A 17,571-nucleotide genomic window follows, 5' to 3' on the forward strand; every position below is an offset into this window, starting at 1 on the left:
CATATTGTTTAATGTGTCTTTTTTTTGGTATTCGTTTCCTTTGTGTACATATTTGTAAATAATTCATTATGATCCAATAATATAACACTGACAATGCTGCCTAATGATTACTTAAATTGCATAAATGCATGCATTTAGCCTGTAATGTGTTTTAAGTTGGTACTGCAACCAGAACATTCTTTCCACTATTTACTGTTGTTTCAATATTTTGTAATTAAAAAGTCCGAGCCGGTTAAATTTAAGCGTACAAATGATAATTGTGAACACAAACCTGTGCTGCACTGCACCATCTGCTCTTCTCCTCTCAGTAGGAACCACTTTACGGAGGAAGTAGTTTCCTACACGGACACATTTCACTGAAACCACCCAGGTGTCATCATACGATGCTAGCTGTTTGCTCTCTTTACGTAAACTCTGTCAAATAATTAAACGGGAAATTGTACTTTTGCCACCAACGCTTATCGGAGTTGGTGTTTTCTTCTCAGAGGACGTGTCCAGCTCTGTAGCTGTTTTAATAGCAGCGGTATCGTTTGCTGCTCGGTGCTAATCGTTAGCTAAGTGCTAACAACAGTGACAGCAGCCAACTTTACATGCGTCTGCAGCTGCTGTCATTTCACGTTGCTGTGGATCAACAGGAATCACTGACAGGTACATAGATAACTTATTGTTCATTTATTCAGCAAGGCAGTATGACAATATCACCTTCTTGTTAATGCCACGTTGTAAAGATTCAGTTAGAAGTGTGCCTTCACCATATCACCCCAGTGTAACACATACATGGCAGTCTTGGTTGCTGTGTTGATGACATGTCTAATTTGACATAATGGAGAAGTCAGAGGTTAGCTCATATCCGAGCCCTCTCTTAACCACAGGGTTTAACTTAGGAACCATCAATAAATAACAATACATCAATGTTAACTTATGTCCTATACGTCCTTGCTAATTTATTACTAAACTATTGGATGTTTACAATAGCTTAGCTTCCATGTGTTGTGTACTAAGGACTTCAAGTCAATGCTGAATTGTATTACTACACTATACATGTAAGACACGCGTCTTAATTTTGAATTATTACTTTTTTATACCAATATTGTTATTAAAATGCAGCTGTTTTAATTGAAAAGTATTGAAATAGTTTACATGTCATGTGGACAAAAGACTCCAACTCAATGCAGCATTGTATTAATACCCTACACAAGAAGGAATTATTATTTATTTATTAGACTTTGTTGCACCTTCTATTATATGAATATTTTACTGACAATTCAGCATTTCTTGGTTGAACAGTTACATGTATTTACACTAGTTTGGATATCATGCAACTTATTGACACAATATATACCTAATATTATTTATACACACGCTTTTATATTGGATTGAATAGTTTCTTCTATTTTGTACGAATATTGATATTAAACTCAGATGTTTTCATTTAAAAGTCTTGTTTTTTCAATAGCTTTTATATCATGTGTCTCAATGACTCCAAATCAATGCAGCATTGTTTCATTTGACGAGTAGGACACACCTGCATTTTATATGTTTTTAGCCCACCTTTTATTTAAAGGTCCCATGTCATGCTTTTCTGGTTATTACCCGTCCCCTTGTGTGTTATGTAGCTTTTTATGCATGTAAACGGTCTGCAGAGTCACAAACCCTTAAAGTACACCCTGTCACTAGTAAAACTCTAACACAGAAAAGACCTGTCTATGCTTCCCCAGAACGCCTCGTTGGGCATTTCTCTTTTTCCATTGTTTACTTCTTGGGTATAGTGACGTATTTCGGGTATAGTGACGAAACGCAACGTCCGCGGAGCCGTTACGTTTGGACCAATCTGCGGACTTCCTCACACACACACACTCGGCGGGACGTTGCGAGGCTCGCTGCTGCAAGGAGCGCTGCTGCAAGGAGCGGGACACTGTGAGCTGGCTCACTGGTGTGGGGTCGGCGAGACAGCGAGACACCGCGGAACTCAGCCTGGGCACACACACAAACTCCCAGCCAGGCTGCGGGTGTGTGTGTGTTTCGGGCTAGGTTTCGCTGTGTCTCGCTGTCTCGCAGACGGCCACTGGCCTCACAGGGAGGGGGGGCAGGAACTCCAACAAGCCGTTTAGGACAGAGAGTGAATACACATACTATACAGAGATGTTGTATGAGAAACCAATGTGAGTTTGGAAAATTGCACAATATACATTTATTTTAGTATACCTCAACAATGGAATTATGATCAGTAGAAATGGCCATGACATGGGACCGTTAATATAAATATTTGTATGAAAAAACAAATTACATTACATGTTACTTGTTAGACGCTTTTATCCAAAGCGACTTACATACTCAATACTGTGGGCAATCCCCACAGGAGCAATTTGGGGTGAAGTGTCTTGCCCAGGGACACAACGACATGTTGACTGAAGTGGGGTTTGAACCTGTGCTCCCCTGATCTGAACACAAACGCACTAGTCCACTGCGCCACACGCAAATCTGACATAAGAACCCAAACTGTATTGGATTAACTGTATTGAACAATATGAAAACATCTATTCACAGCGGATATAAATAACTGCTTTGCAGCACTCCGCAATCAGTCCTTATCCATCTACTGTATAGAACATGCTATAATGATGTTATACGTTTCTTAGTACAGAGTTTGTTGTCTTTAGTTAAATCGTCTTTAAAGAAATAATTTAAGCCATGATTTGGTATGTTCGCTTGGCATTACAAATGTTGAACAACTTCATATTCATAGCTATATTTTGTGGCCAATGTGAAAGGATTGTTCCCCAGCAAATCTCAGATGAGGCCTGTGTGAGCATAGTTTTATTGTGTAATGTAACTTCTGAAAGAGCAAAGTGTTTAAAGCAAATGAGAAAAACTTGAATCTCTCTGTTTGTCCCTCCCTGTTAGCCGTTTCCAGCAGACATCATGGAGCTCCAGGCGGTGTTGATGGCGGCTGGTGGAGGTTCTCGTATGACCGATCTGACATACAACACCCCCAAACCAATGCTCCCTGTGGGCAACAAGCCCCTCATGTGGTACCCGCTGAACCTGCTGGAGAGGGTAGGCTTTGAAGGTGAGAGCTTAAAGTACTTCTACCATTACTGCTACACATGTCTCAATTACCGGTACCCCTGCTGCTGAATACTACGATAAGTATTATTCACATTATTACCCGAGCTAAGGATGCTTGAACAAAAATGTCACAGCAATGCCATATACAAAAAAATGCTTCTGCGTTGGTGTGTACAGCCTGTGTTTGGATTGATATCTACCTCACTCCTTATTAGTTGGCCCCCTTTAGGATGGGACAGGTTAGTGACCGGCCCTCCCTCCACCTGAGCAGTCTAATTAGCCGCAATAAATAAAAACACATGTGTGAGTTTGGACTGCAGGACTTTGAAGTGAAAACAATGGACAAATAAGGAATAATTTAGGCCTTTCTTTCTCTGTCTTTCATTTTGTCATCATTATGGAATATGTGTGATGTCTTTATTTTATCCTGCATATGATTAACAAGATAAAAGATGGCTGAAAGATATAAACATTTTTAATTAAATGCGCAGTCAGCCTGGTCTGATACTGTCAAATGTCCTTGTGAGAGCTTCCCATTAATTTGATCTGAAGGTTGTGACCTTGTTAGCTTTAGCTCTCCATCCTGTGACAGGGGTGGAAGGTCTTACAGAAGTGCACCAGTGTGCTTGGTTAGTTTCCAAATAAAATGTAAAGAAGCAGAAATAAAACCAGTACTTCTAGTGTCAGTTTATAGGGCCCGCAAAAAGTGTGCAAACTCAGTGTTAGCAATAATGTGGAAAGAGGGACTTTAAGAGAAATGATCACCTCCTATTCTAACATAAGGATTATAACTGTTTTCATGCAACACAATTATTGTATAGGTAAAATACTATACTAATACGAGTAAAAATCAATTTTCTATTGTATGCATGGTCAGTGGAAGCTGTGCTGTTTGGTATAAACAAGTGAGGGAAGGAGAGTGCTTTTTCAAATTTCCTCCGGCAACATTGCTCCTTTCACTGCATTAAACAAGTTTATTACTGTGCTGCTTTTCCGAGTTGTACTTTCACCAGCTTGTCATCACATCATCAGCCATTGTCAGGTGTGCATTTCCTGCCTAGATTTACAGTCCAGATTCCGCCTCTTGTGCTACAGCATGCAGTCGGTCCAGAAACCCTGGGCTTATAAAGGGATTTGTTGCAGTATGCTGTTCTTGCCAGTAAACAGGGCTGTTTGTTATAAAAGCCTGCAGGTCCTCACTAGCCGAAGTAAAACTATCTTTCTATTCATAATCATCCTGTGTGGCCAACAGTTTACTGTGTGCAGCCAGCTAGCCAAAGCCCTGCAATTTGGTTTTACTAGGCTGACACAGCTAGAGTGAACAAATGCCCGGTAGAAAACATTTTATGTATTCAAAGCCAATTAAACTAGACGGACTCGGCAATGTTCTGGATTCATAAAGTGCTCAGTTAATGTTGTTACCAACTTTATAAATAAAAAAGTGGGGCAGGGGTCTTGGCTTGATTTTATGGTTCAGGATGTATATACACATCTTAGGTGGACTTTTTTTTTTAGTCTTTGTACTGATCAATGTATTTTTTGTATGTATGTTATTTTTGCAAGAAAATACATATGTCCGGATGTATTTTTCTCATCCATTAAAGGATCAGAGAGAAAGACCGTTATTCTACTCATAAATGTCGTTCTCTAAAAATGCACTTCAAGGTAATTTATTTAGAAATGTAAAAAACATCATACAAAAGTATTTGTATTTGGAACTAAATCTAGTGTACATAATGCAGCATTAGCAAGCTACGTGATGTGTTTGATCATATTATGAAGATTTGCGATCGTATAGATTTCAGTGAGAAAATATGTTTTATTTGAAGAAAATAATACAAAGCTCATTAAAAAGAAAGGTATCACCCCAACGTGAAAGATAAATAACATCGGAGCTTTGACTCATTTTGACATATTGAAGCTATCTACTGTATATTATTTTTAATACCTATTTTTGTGAACTGTTTTTCAGAGGTGATAGTAATCACCACCAAAGAGGTTCAGAAGATGATGAGCACAGACCCTAAAATGAAGCCTGACGTGAAGATGAAGCTCGATGTGGTATGCATTCAGGAAGATGGAGACATGGGCACCGCAGACGCCCTCAGACACATCCATTCGAAGATCAAGGTGTGTGTTTTTTTGTATATACACATGAGGAGGGTTGACCATATCCTGCCTTGTAGCAAAGGTCATGCCAGTCAAATTATCTCCAACAGAATCGTTTTATAACGGTTTATTTCGCCTTCCGATGTTTCAGATTGGCAGTGGGAATTTTGTTATTAACCTGTTAAGCACTGAGCCTGTTTTTCAGGTCTCAGGCTCGAAAATGACATTCCCAGAACAAATGACCATATCTTCCCTTCTAAAAGTGTTAAATTAATAATCTTTTTTCTCAATGTAATGATAAACCTGTGAGTTGGATGTAGAAAAGTCAGAATCAATATAGATGTTTTTTATTTTAAAGAAAATTCAGATTGAACATAGTAAAAAAACTGTAAATTATAGTGTCCGTCCAAAAATTATTTTTTACTTATAGTGAAAACTACCCTTGGATGATGGTAAGGTAGACTAAAAGCTTTAGCAATCCAAAATACAACATATAATAAGTACCCTGTATCAAGATTGATGCAAAACAAGTGACATTTGACCTTTTTAGAGAGGTTTCGCAAAACAAACTCCACCTCTGAGGTGATTTGGGTGGAAATGGGGGTTTTACCGTTTCTCTGGAACCCATTGGTCGATTTTGGTGATTGACATCTCTTTCTGACCGTTAGAGCCAATAGAATCGAAGGGGAATCTCCCCACTCACACACATGGTACAAAAAAAAGGTGTGGACTTCGCGCATGCAGTTTTGCATCAGAGCGAACCTATAGTCTAGCTCTGACATCTGGAAACGGAAAAGCAGTTTTATTTCTTATGGATTATCAGAAATAATTAGTGACACAGACACATTGGATTAACCTATGGATTAACTTCAGCAGCGTTTTTATCATTTTAATGCCATTGAAGACCACTTTTGACCAGACTACGACACAGGTAAACCATGTTAGCGTTTTTAGCTACCTAGCGCCACATGTTTTGATGTCTGTTTTTGTTTATAAAGTCGCGAGTTCGTATCATTGAGTGATAATGTATGTACCCATCGATTCTGTGTCATCTCACGATGTGAAACGATGTGTTGGATGTGCAGAAAAGATAAATAATAAGGTTTTGTGAGTGAATTTCGGTGCAGTAATCTGTTAGCATTTTTCGCTCGTTGCTAATTCAGAGGCTCAGCGTTAGCATTGTGGGTTTTTAAATTTTTTTTTTTTTAAATGGTCAGTTAGATGAGTTTCTTCCCATTACATGGATATAAAACATTCATAGTTTATTAAATATTAAGATGCCCTCAGACACTGTTTCCTCAGATGACGCGTTTTTCCCCCCGATATCGGGGGTGCGGTGTAGAAGAGGTTTTAAACCTACAATTATTACGTTTTTAAGGAAATACGAAAAAGGCATAGTATGTTGTTTTCAGTTTGAATTGCAAAAAAAGCCAACATTTTTTTTCAATTTCTCATGGCTTGTTGATGTAAAGAAAAAAGGGGTTATATTTGTTATCATTGGGTTAGTTTATTAAAGGTCTCCTATAATGCGAAATCCAATTTTTTATGTCTTTAATTAATTATTGTAAACTCATGACCTTAATTTGAGCAAGATACATTTGTAAGTTCGTCTATTATGAAAAACAACTGAGTTTTGCTTCATTATGAGGTGGAAGGGAAGACCCCAACAATACATTTTACACTCAGATTTACCAATAGATACTGATCTGCAAACCAGTGTTTCAAAATGAGAGGGGTCTTTTTCTTTTGTAATGTCGACCCCCTAGAAAAACATTGTGAGAGATTTTAGAGAAGAAAAATGACAAAGAGTGAGGGGGAGGTTCAGGTGGGCGTTGTGTGCTCAGTGACCGCTGATCCGTGCCTTTCCCTCCCCCGACTGGTCAAGGCTGCTGCAGTGCCTCATTTCACCTTTTTAAAATACACACACACATGCACCGGCACACGCACATGCACCGGCACACGCATTTGCCGACATGGCATCCATGACCCCCAACCCCAATTTCCAGACCCCCCTCTGTATCCTGCCTGCTGATCCCTCCATCCCTCCCTTCATCCGATGCTCTCTAAACAGATGAGGTCATGGTTAAGACTCAAACTCCCTGTGCTGCCAGTTTACCCAGTGCACCATTTATTCTCATCCTGTAGTCATGCACATCTGTGCAGCATTTGTGCCGGGGTAATGCGGGGTATGTTCCTTCATATCGTGCCTCAGCGTATGGCATGGTTCTGACCGACCTCCTCCTGAGAGCATGAAGACATGTTTGTTTAAGGTTTTATTGTAGTTTGAAATAGGTGATGTATTTCTTAAGCAATTGCTCTTGTTTATTGTTAAGCTATTAAAGATTGCCTAGGGTTGGCTTAGTAGGATTGACTTTCTAGAGCTCTGTACTTATTAGTATAGTTACTGCGATCAAAAATGACCTTAAGAATCAAAATGATATCCGCTTTGCGTTTTCAGATATCAGAAACATTTGTGTAAATTTAATATTTTCATTTAATTTAATTTAATCGTTTATTTGAAGAGGGACAGTGCACATTGATGAACATTTAAAACAAATAATGCTTTAAAACGTAAACATGCCAGATTTTTGCTTTGAGCTAATTTCCATCCGTAGTCCCTCACATACAACATTTAAGAACATGACATTTATATACATAGCAAAAATAAGTACATGATATGCAGAAAGAGCATGAGCAGCATATAAGCATTAACCACATGGCAGTACAATGTAGCAGCTACGACATATAAAGTGCAGGAGAAGATACAAGAGCTACATCAAGTGCAAAAGGAGATACCCCTGTATTAAAGTGCATTTAGCGGTGATTGCACGTTTGTTTGTTTCTCAACCATTCTTTTAGTTGACCTTTAAAACTGTTCAAAGTGGGACAATCCCGTAACTCAGTTGGGAGGCTATTCCACAAAGAGCTGCCCTTAATTGATAGAACATTTTGACCGAAAGTGGCCCGTCTACGATGGACTTCACAGTCTCCTCTGGTTTCTGACGTAGTGCAGAGTCCAGTGTGGTTTTTTTGTGGATGAACTCCCCTAAGGGAGGGGGGGCCAGTCCATGTAAACATTTATAAAAAAAACATATACTTTTAAAAGACTTAAAATTGTCAAAACTCTAGAAATTGTGTTTCTCTAGGATGAAAGTGGTGGTATGAATAAGGCTTTCTGTCAAACACCTTGATAGCTCTCTTGTACAGCTGTTCCATCGGTTTCAGGTTTGTGGCACAAGCAAACGACCAGTTTGTCAAACAGTATTCAATATGGGATAGAATCATGCAGTGGAGGTATTACTTTGCAGCACTGACAGTTAAGAAAGGTCTAATTTGTTTAAAATGTTGCAAGTTGAATGTAATGGTATTGGATACTTTGTTATATGTTTATAATATGTTTCTTAAAAGTCAAGTTCGAGTCCATTATGACTCCAAGATACTTGAAGTGGGGGACTAGTTCTATTTCTGATCCGTTTAAAAACACATTGGATCCTTCGATTTTGACTGGTCGTTTACTGAACATCATGCATACTGTTTTTTTTTACATTCACTGTAAGCAAATGTTGTTCAGCCAGTGTTGAACCTTGTCCAATGCATTTGAGAGACAGGATGTGATAATTTCAGTGTTTTTCCCGTGTACAAAGATGACCGCATCATCGGCATACATTCAACTCAGGACATACATTAGGCAAGTCATTAATGTACAGTGAAAACAGTAATGGTCCAAGAATGGAACCTTGTGGAACCCCAACAGGGTTCACAAGGTAGGGGGATTTGGCACAGTTGACCAAAACACACTGTTTTCTGTTCGATAAGTAAGATTCAACCCAATGTATAGAAACTGCCGAAAAATTTAAATAAGTCAGCTTTGTAAGGAGCACTTGGTGGTCAACAGTGTCAAATGCCTTTCTGAGATCAAGGAAGACAGCACCTACATATGGGCTCGTGTCCAACATAGATTTAACCTTTTCCACAAACACACAGTGATCCGTTTTAAGTTGTTTCTATTTTGTTTGTCGTTCCAGTTGATATTAAAGTCTCCTACAATAATTAGCTCTTTGTTGGAGTCACAGGAATTTAGCAGGAGTTTTACCTGGTCATAGAAATCCACCTTAGCGGTGGGTTGTCGATACAGGCAAATCATGGTGAGGGACATTTCCTCAGATAGTTTGATTTCCACACCAACACAATCAAATTCAATATTAGCTGGGAGTGCAATCTCCCTACAAGTAATGGTATTCCTCACATAAAGCAACACACCCCCTCCTTTCCCCTTCAGTCTGTCCTTCCTAAACACATTATATCTCATTTTTAGGATAATTACAAAGACAAGTCTAATCAAGAAAGTCAACTTTGGATGCTTATTCTATTTAATTATCTCCTGGGTAGATGTTTTCAGAAAAATTCTGGCAGTTCTCCACAGTTACATTAAATATACAGTCCTCGGATTAAAACCTTTTACATGTTTTTCTCAAAGATCAATTTTGAATTACATTGTCAAAAAAATGTAAAAAGAAAACCTCTCATGGATTCCCACACCCAACATTCTCACTTGAAATATCTCGGAAATGTTCTTCCAGATAGCTTGTCTATTAAGAGCGTACCGCATCAAACGTTCATTTTGAAAACACAAGTGTCCTGACACGGCAGCTCATTAAATTCTTCACAGAAAATTCAGTCGGCTTTGCTTTTGAACGCAGATATAGCAGAGACTTAAATCCAAATGTTGTTGTGACAAGTACTTTTAATGTTTTTTAACCTGGCATTTGAATGAGCCTGTACAGATTAATTATTCTCTTTTGATAGATCCATATTTAAACACACACACACACACACACACACACACACACACACACACACACACACACACACACACACACACACACACACACACACAGAGAGAGGACTAGCTCCAGCATGCTCCCATTGAGAATAGTCGAGTCCCTAATCCTTTGAGCAGCCAGCTAGATTAGAGGCATTGAGTTACACACACTCACACACTGGAGGGTGCTGAGTGAGGAACTGTAACCATGGTCTGCCAAATCCCAGCACAGAGATCACTCAAACTGTCAAACTGAAGCATGAGTACAGTATAGACACACACACTCACTCATCTCTTTACACAAACACCCTCCCATGAGGGGATTTGGTGTAACCTATCAAACAAAATGCTTACAGGAACCCGTGTGCACTGTGGGTGAGCAGAGCAGGTCATCCCTCTTCATTTCTGAAAAGAGAGATTACAAGCAGCATATTTTATTTTGTTCACTCTTCAAACAGCTAAGTTGCACAAAAGTGCGGGGATGTGCCTGATTTATGTCTTGGGTCTTTCACAATAAGCCTAACTACTGGAAAGAGTACTTCACATACACTTTTTGCTTTGTGTGCTTAAAGCCACTTTGACATTTGTTTTATTATTCAGCTTAATCACCTGGCAGAATGAGTGCATGCAGGCTAGAATGACTGTACATTGAATGGTGGTGCAGATTCAAAGGTACACCTTGGGTCTACATGTGTTAGTCAGCATGTAAGACTAAAGACAAAAGGTGAAGAGAGAGAGAAGAGTGAGAGATGGAGCTCAGGCTTTTCATATAAGAGGGACTCGGCAAACATACTCTGATGAGACATGTTTTCTTTTGATTTCTTTCTTTCTTTTAACCATCTTGCTCTCTATCTCCATCCCCATCCCTCCTTTTCTTCCTTCCTGTGACGCACAATATTTAAAATGTCCTACTCAGAATATGTTGTGTCAGGACACGGTTTGGACACAGTTAAATGTTGAAAAAGTGATCTGCATTACACAATGGATCAGAAGGTTGTGAAATGGACTAGTTTGCTAAGGACTTAAAAGAATAATTAAATATGAGAAGATTGTATGGGCTCCATAATGGAAACCATCTAAAGATCTCCTAAAATACATGGTCAGTTCATTTGTTTATTTCTCTTTAAATACTGTTGATTGAGTTTATATATATGAAACAGGTTTTGTACAAGTGGATATGTTACCATTGACGTAACTTGCCCACATCAGCCAACCAAAAAATTACGAAGAAATCAGGTCGAGTTAAACCAACCATGTAGACATTATTTATTATTTGATTTGATGATGTAAAACAACAAAAAGGACACAAACACCATAACTCAAAAGTTTCCAAGTATTCGTAAAGTGGGTTGTGTAAGCAGTAGCTCTGGACCAGTGGGAAAGTGTGTGTCTCTGTGTGTTTGCGTGCATCAGTGTGTGTGGTCCTGACCTGTCCAGAGATTCTGGCTGTTGAAAGGCCAAAGTGTCTCTGTCTCTCCAGCTGACTCCACTCTGCTGTCGCCTGACTGTGTGTGCCTGTGTGTGGTTCGTGCAGGCGCATGTTTTTGTGTGTGAGAGTTGATGTGTGCGCGCATACTTATGTGCTCTGTTACTGAACATGTGTGCGAGCCTGCCTGTGTGTGATAGAGGGGAGGAGAGAGTTGAAAGGTCTCTGCCTCTCAGTGTCAGCAGATCTCCGGCAGACACCTCCAGCTCTGCCGCGGCAGCTTCCTGTCGCCAGGTCCAGACCAGGTTATGCTGGGAGTTACCTGGAGGTCAACTACATGACCCCTGACCTCACTGATACAGCCCTATACACACACACACACTCTCACAAAATATTACACAAAACTCCACACAAAACTCAAGCTCCTCAACATTCACAGTGCTCATTACTCATTACAAATAATTTATTTAATCCATTGTAGTTTCCCCAACCCTTAATCCTCATTTACAAGTGTTTAATAAAGCGATACAAATAGGTTCAATTGTGCTGAAAGTTAACTCCTGATTTTTTAAAGATTGTAATTATCAGACATTTTAGGAATCTAGATTATGAATGTACAAAACTGAGTTTTTGTTAGTTTGTTTATTTGTATGTGGTACATTCAGTGTTTGACAGTATTTTGTTGATTGATGACCTCCCATCATCCCTTTTCTCTTGAGTCTTTCCTTCCTCCCTTCTATCTTAGTGTTTCTTTATACCTCCGATGATCCTTTTTTCTCTTTCTTTGTGTTTGAAAGTGGTTGTTGACTTTTCGCTCCTGGGATTTTCTTCGTTATTCTCTCACTCTTTCTTTTCCTTCTTTCCACTGTCAAAGACACAGTAAAGATGTCTCTGTCGTTACTGCGGCTGGTGCTAATGGTGGGATTAGTTCTTATGCTGACAGCCTTCATCACTGGACAGACAGATGGATGCTGCCGCACAGACACACAAATGTGGGCGCGCACACACACACACACACACACACACACACACACACACACACACACGCAGACACACACACACACGCAGACATGTATCGTCCATGGAGGCCAGTTAATAGGATTGATGTCTGTCTTGTGGTCTGTGTCGTTGGTGGTAAAGTAAGGGATACGTCTATGGAATTCACAAGCTATACATTGAGATACTTTTTAAAACCTAGATTGGTTTACATATTATTGCATAGCTGGGATGCTGTAAATAGTTTGGACTTAATCTCTGGAGGGTAAAATGCTAAAAGAAATATTCTTTCGCTGTCCTTCCTAGCAAATGATTAGGGTTTGGTTGGGTTGTTTGCATTCATTTCTGTGTTATGTTACTCGGCATATAGCGACATTTATGCAGCTAAAGGATGATAAAGCAACACATATTATAACCTTTTATAATAAAGCTCACTTTAAAACAAAAGAAATGGATCTGCTGAGGATACACGGCCAGATTATTAAACAAAACTATTGAAACAAAGCAGGATTTATTACTTGCTGTCATCAGGGTATAAGTCATTTTAACGCACGTGTGAGTGTGTGTGTGGCTTTGGCTTGTACACAGTCAGTGCTAAAGTTGGAAGAGTTCACTGTTGACCAAGACCAGATATTTCTTCATCCCCCTCTCTCTCTGTCTGGCTCTCTTTCTGTCTATTTGTCTCACAATGCTGCTCTGAGCCAGTTTCTGTTGTGAATATTGAGAACAACACAGTCCAACCTCTTGTGTCCTGAGGTGTTTATGTGGAGCATTGTCGCCACATATATTTATGTGTAGTCTAGGTGCATGCCAGAATGACTGTCGTGAGCGAGCAAACCTCACTTTATAAACATGACTCGCTCTTCAAACTACATTTCATGCATTTTGGTGTTTTAGGGGCTTGTGAGTTTGTGCGTGCAAGCCGGGGTTACATTGGAAAACTCTATAAAAGCCAGAAAGCCTGAAATATCCAATATAAAATGTTGATTCTGTCATCTCATACAGGGAAATAAGTGGGATGAATGTCAGTCTAATTTGACTTTCTTTGTCTTTTCAACTTCCTTCTTTAGACGGACGTCCTGGTGGTGAGCTGTGACCTGATAACGGACGTGGCGCTACACGAAGTAGTTGATCTTTTCAGAGCCCACAATGCAACGCTGGCCATGCTGATGAGCAAAGCCCATGAATTCACAGAGACCGTCCCAGGCCAGAAGGGCAAGAAAAAGACAGGTAACAGGAACACCCAATCACAAGAGAGGAGACTTTGCATAGACTGTAAACAAGACATTTGTGACATGTTTCTGATATGATTATATTTTTCTTTATTTCAGTGAGTAATGCAAGAAATAAAGGAAACGGTCTTCTTTAAAAATAACACAAATGTTGTATAAAATTGCTAAATGTGTCAAAACTGTTAGCATACATATTTTGGTGTTAACATTAAATATTGTATTAATTTCCCAGCTGAACAGAGGGACTTTGTGGGAGTGGATGAGTCGGGGGAGAGGCTGCTCTTCATGGCCAATGAGGCAGATCTGGAGGACGGACTCTCTATCAGGAAGTCCATCATGAGGAAGTAAGTCATTTAAAAAAAAGTCTGGAGTGGGTTTATCCAAATTATATAATAATATTTATTATTTTTTACCTCTAGTTGTATAAGGTTTAGACCTATGCAGATAAATGGTTTAATGTGTACAGGTTTTTAGATATCCATCTCTAAGGAATCTTTTTCCACCCCACCACATGTAGCTAAATTGAAGAAATATTGACAAATAGAAATGGAAAAGATAGTCTTTTTGTTTCTGTTCTGTCTGTTGGTTTTTTGAGTCCTAAAATTCATGTATGTGTGAGAGCGGGTGTTTTTGGAGCTCGTAAATACTTCATGGAGCCAAAGCCACTGTAAATTCCAGCCAATAAGAGGGGGGCCGGAGCAGCTGCTTGCATGCTTCCCTGCACATAGAAATCTTCAGCCACACACACACAGATATATATATACACACACACAAATGCTTATATGAACAGAAAGGCGTAACACGACCTTGAGGCAGACATTGATGGAGAGAAAACACAGACACATGGTCGTCGTTGTTATGGAAACACGAGCCCGCAGCTAAACATTTATTGCTTACATTGAAGGACACATAACGTTTATATATCCTCTGATCATTTATACAAACTCATGTCACACTACCATATGAAACAGATTTCCCCAAATCTCTCCACATACTTGATTACCGCCCAAGGTAATACCCGAATAAATTCCAGGATTTTTACAACCCACCGTTGGGTAGATTTTACAAGATTTGACTGTTTTGCACATCAGTACCATCCAGTCAAAGGTCACTTCGTCATGGCACATCGCGCGCACACTGCAGGTGTCTTCCTTTATATTTCTGTATTTTCCATGTGCACATAGTCTCATTCATAAAACATTTGTGCTCACCAGTTTAATTTGATCTTTTGCTAAAAAGAGTAAATACATTGTTGGCCTCAAATTCCATTTTATTCTGTCAGAAAAATGTTTGTACTTCTGTCAATTCTATCATCCTTGTTCGAAATTAAATCTCAAAACAATATTTTTTGCTTTACATTTTAAATAATACTATTTTTATCTCCTCAGCACTTTTTTACTTTGTGCTTACCAGGGTCCCCCTTAAAAAGTCTTAAAAGTCTTACATTTATTTTTTGATATTCAAGGTCTAAAAATGTCTAAAAAGGTCTGGAATTTTAGGAGGGGGGGTATTAAATGTTATCTGGGGCAGAATGAATGAGTGCAGGGGGGGGATATTGGTTTCCATTGGTCTACTGCCATACCATTTTTTTTTTTGTTAATGCGAAGGCAGTCCTGTTGGGTAATGTGCACTGAATATTTCCCGTTATTCAAATGCAATAAAACTCAGTAACGGTTTATACTGTTGTCTAGTTCATCGATTTTTTTGTATTGGTACTCTCTTTTCCTTTTAGAGGTCTTAAAAAGGTCTTAAAAGTCATTAAATGTGTACACAAATATGCAGATACCCTGGCTTACAAAGCGTTCACAGCACAGACCCTTCAAAATATTGTTTCTTATTTGTATTCTGTCCAATTTAAAAGACAGTGTTGTTTTTCTCTCCAGCTATATTCTCTCAGCCATTTTTCCCTTATACTGTGCACCCTTCCATACAAGAGTCCATCCATTTTTTCCTCCAATCCGTCCTTCCTGTGTCTTTCTTTCTGGTCTTTCTTTACTGCTTCCATATGGTTGAGGTGTGTTAGCTGCAAACATTCTGCACATGTGAGATGACTGACCTGGAAATCTCTTTCCCGGGTGAAAGGACTCCAGCAGAGCTTCCCCTCGTACATTACACACTCACCTGTCAGGGGCTCGTGGCCTGGAAGAATAGTTGACTGCATGTTGATAGGCAAATTCAACATTTAAAATGGTTAGCATCAAGAGCAATATTCAATAAAATTGTTCGTGCACTGTAATAAGTTAGTTAGAATAAAACTCATCCACTCTTTTTCCATCATTATTAAAACAACCAAGCAGTGCAGCTAGAAAAGCTTGCTTCACATTTTTGAGTAGCATATCTTAACTTCTCTGACCTTTTTAAGATATTGGACCAGGAGTTTACTTGCATCTGTTGGCAATGATGGCACAAGACGCAGCGGATAAAACCCACCCAATCAACACAAATACCACATGTTATACCTTCCAAAAATGTAATAACTTCCATTGCAGTTCAACAAAAGGACAGGGCAATAACATATTTTAGAAACAAAATACATTTCCAACAGTTTTATAGCCAAAATTGTATATTTTATAATGTAGCACAACCCTATGTACTGCACCTTGTAATGTTCCAAGCACCATACATATATGCTTGTAATGTCCATATAGCCAAGGGATAAAGCCATGAGTTAGTAAATTATAGATTGTGTGTAAGCATCTGCTTTATTGTTTTTCAATAGGTCTTAACTTGCTGGTTCGTAATAGTAGAACCTCTGGATCATTTGGGCAGGCTTTGAATCAAATGCTGGCACACGTGTCAGTCTGGTTTTAATTGTCTTTTTGGATATTTCGTTAAAAAAATGATTACTCGATAAATACATTTGTCGGTTGGCAGGAAATGATGGTAACTGTTTTGATGATTGATTCATTTCTCATCTGTCAAACAAAAAAGGATGCACATGCTAGTTACAGCTATTCCAATATGAGGAATTGCTGATTTTCTTTGTTTCATATCATGCACATTCGATTGTATCTATTTGCTAAATATTAGTTTGAAATAAATGCCATTTTATGACCTGATTTTGAAAACACTTTCTGAATTTTAAAGACTTCATAGGATGTGTCTATAATCTAATGTACTCAATGTGCTGGTCAGTCGTTAACACTAACCTTAATACACCAGCAGGTCTGTGTGCAGCTTATAACACAGGTTCAAATATGTGAGTCAGCTCAATTAAAGAATCCTCTCTCAGACTAGCATGGCATTAGGAAATCACACACATTGTATTCTGGAAGCGATAGTTCCAGGCCTTGAATAAGTCGTAAGCTCTTGAGCCCAATTGGCTCTGTAGTGGAAACCTGACTAATGAGGGTATTAACAGTCATTCTGCTGCATCTGAGTCATCGTCCGCTGTGGGCTTTTAGTTGTAACTAAATAACACATTATGCTGTGTGTGTGTTTGAGAGCGAGAGAGATGTGACTCCTCTCTCCCACTGAGGACTGTGGTGGTACTTTAGTAGTCCGTCATTAATCCAATGGTTGAGTCATCTCGCCTGCAGAGGCACTAAATTCCTGCTCCCATCGACACAGAGCTCTATAGCACTCACAGCAACCAGAGATCACATGATGCTGCTGGAAAGGAAAGATGTTTACCCTTGTTTGGGAAATGCAAGATGTTTGTTGTAGTTGGACTCTGCAAGAAGTATATACTATTAAAGTTGCATGTGGCCAGTGTTCAGTGTTTGGAAACACAAGGACGAGTTCCAAAAGTGAATCGTTTCCTGATTTAGAAAATCCCGCTTGAGCAGATGTTGGTACAGGTAGTTTAGGATTGTTGATAAGGAGGGTACAGAATTTGGTGTTATGAAAAACATCCATCAGCCATCCTAGAAGCGACACATTGCATTTGAAATTGGTGACCCCTTTCTTTTTAACCT

The 17,571-nt window shown here is 39.1% G+C and overlaps 1 protein-coding gene across 1 annotated transcript in view; it reads left to right on the plus strand.

Annotated features, from left to right (window-relative positions):
• The first annotated feature begins 334 nt into the window (after positions 1-334).
• eif2b3 (eukaryotic translation initiation factor 2B, subunit 3 gamma) overlaps positions 335-17,571 on the plus strand; it is a 31,556-nt gene continuing 14,319 nt past the window's right edge. Inside the window, exons 1-5 of the mRNA XM_034138201.1 lie at positions 335-648; positions 2,905-3,070; positions 5,042-5,199; positions 13,493-13,652; positions 13,887-13,998. Of these exons, the coding sequence (XP_033994092.1) occupies positions 2,923-3,070; positions 5,042-5,199; positions 13,493-13,652; positions 13,887-13,998 (578 nt within the window). The 5' untranslated portion in view covers positions 335-648; positions 2,905-2,922. The remainder of the gene's footprint in view (positions 649-2,904; positions 3,071-5,041; positions 5,200-13,492; positions 13,653-13,886; positions 13,999-17,571) is intronic.

This window comes from Trematomus bernacchii, unplaced genomic scaffold (genome assembly GCF_902827165.1).
Source record: "Trematomus bernacchii unplaced genomic scaffold, fTreBer1.1, whole genome shotgun sequence".
NCBI classification, from domain to species: domain Eukaryota; kingdom Metazoa; phylum Chordata; class Actinopteri; order Perciformes; family Nototheniidae; genus Trematomus; species Trematomus bernacchii.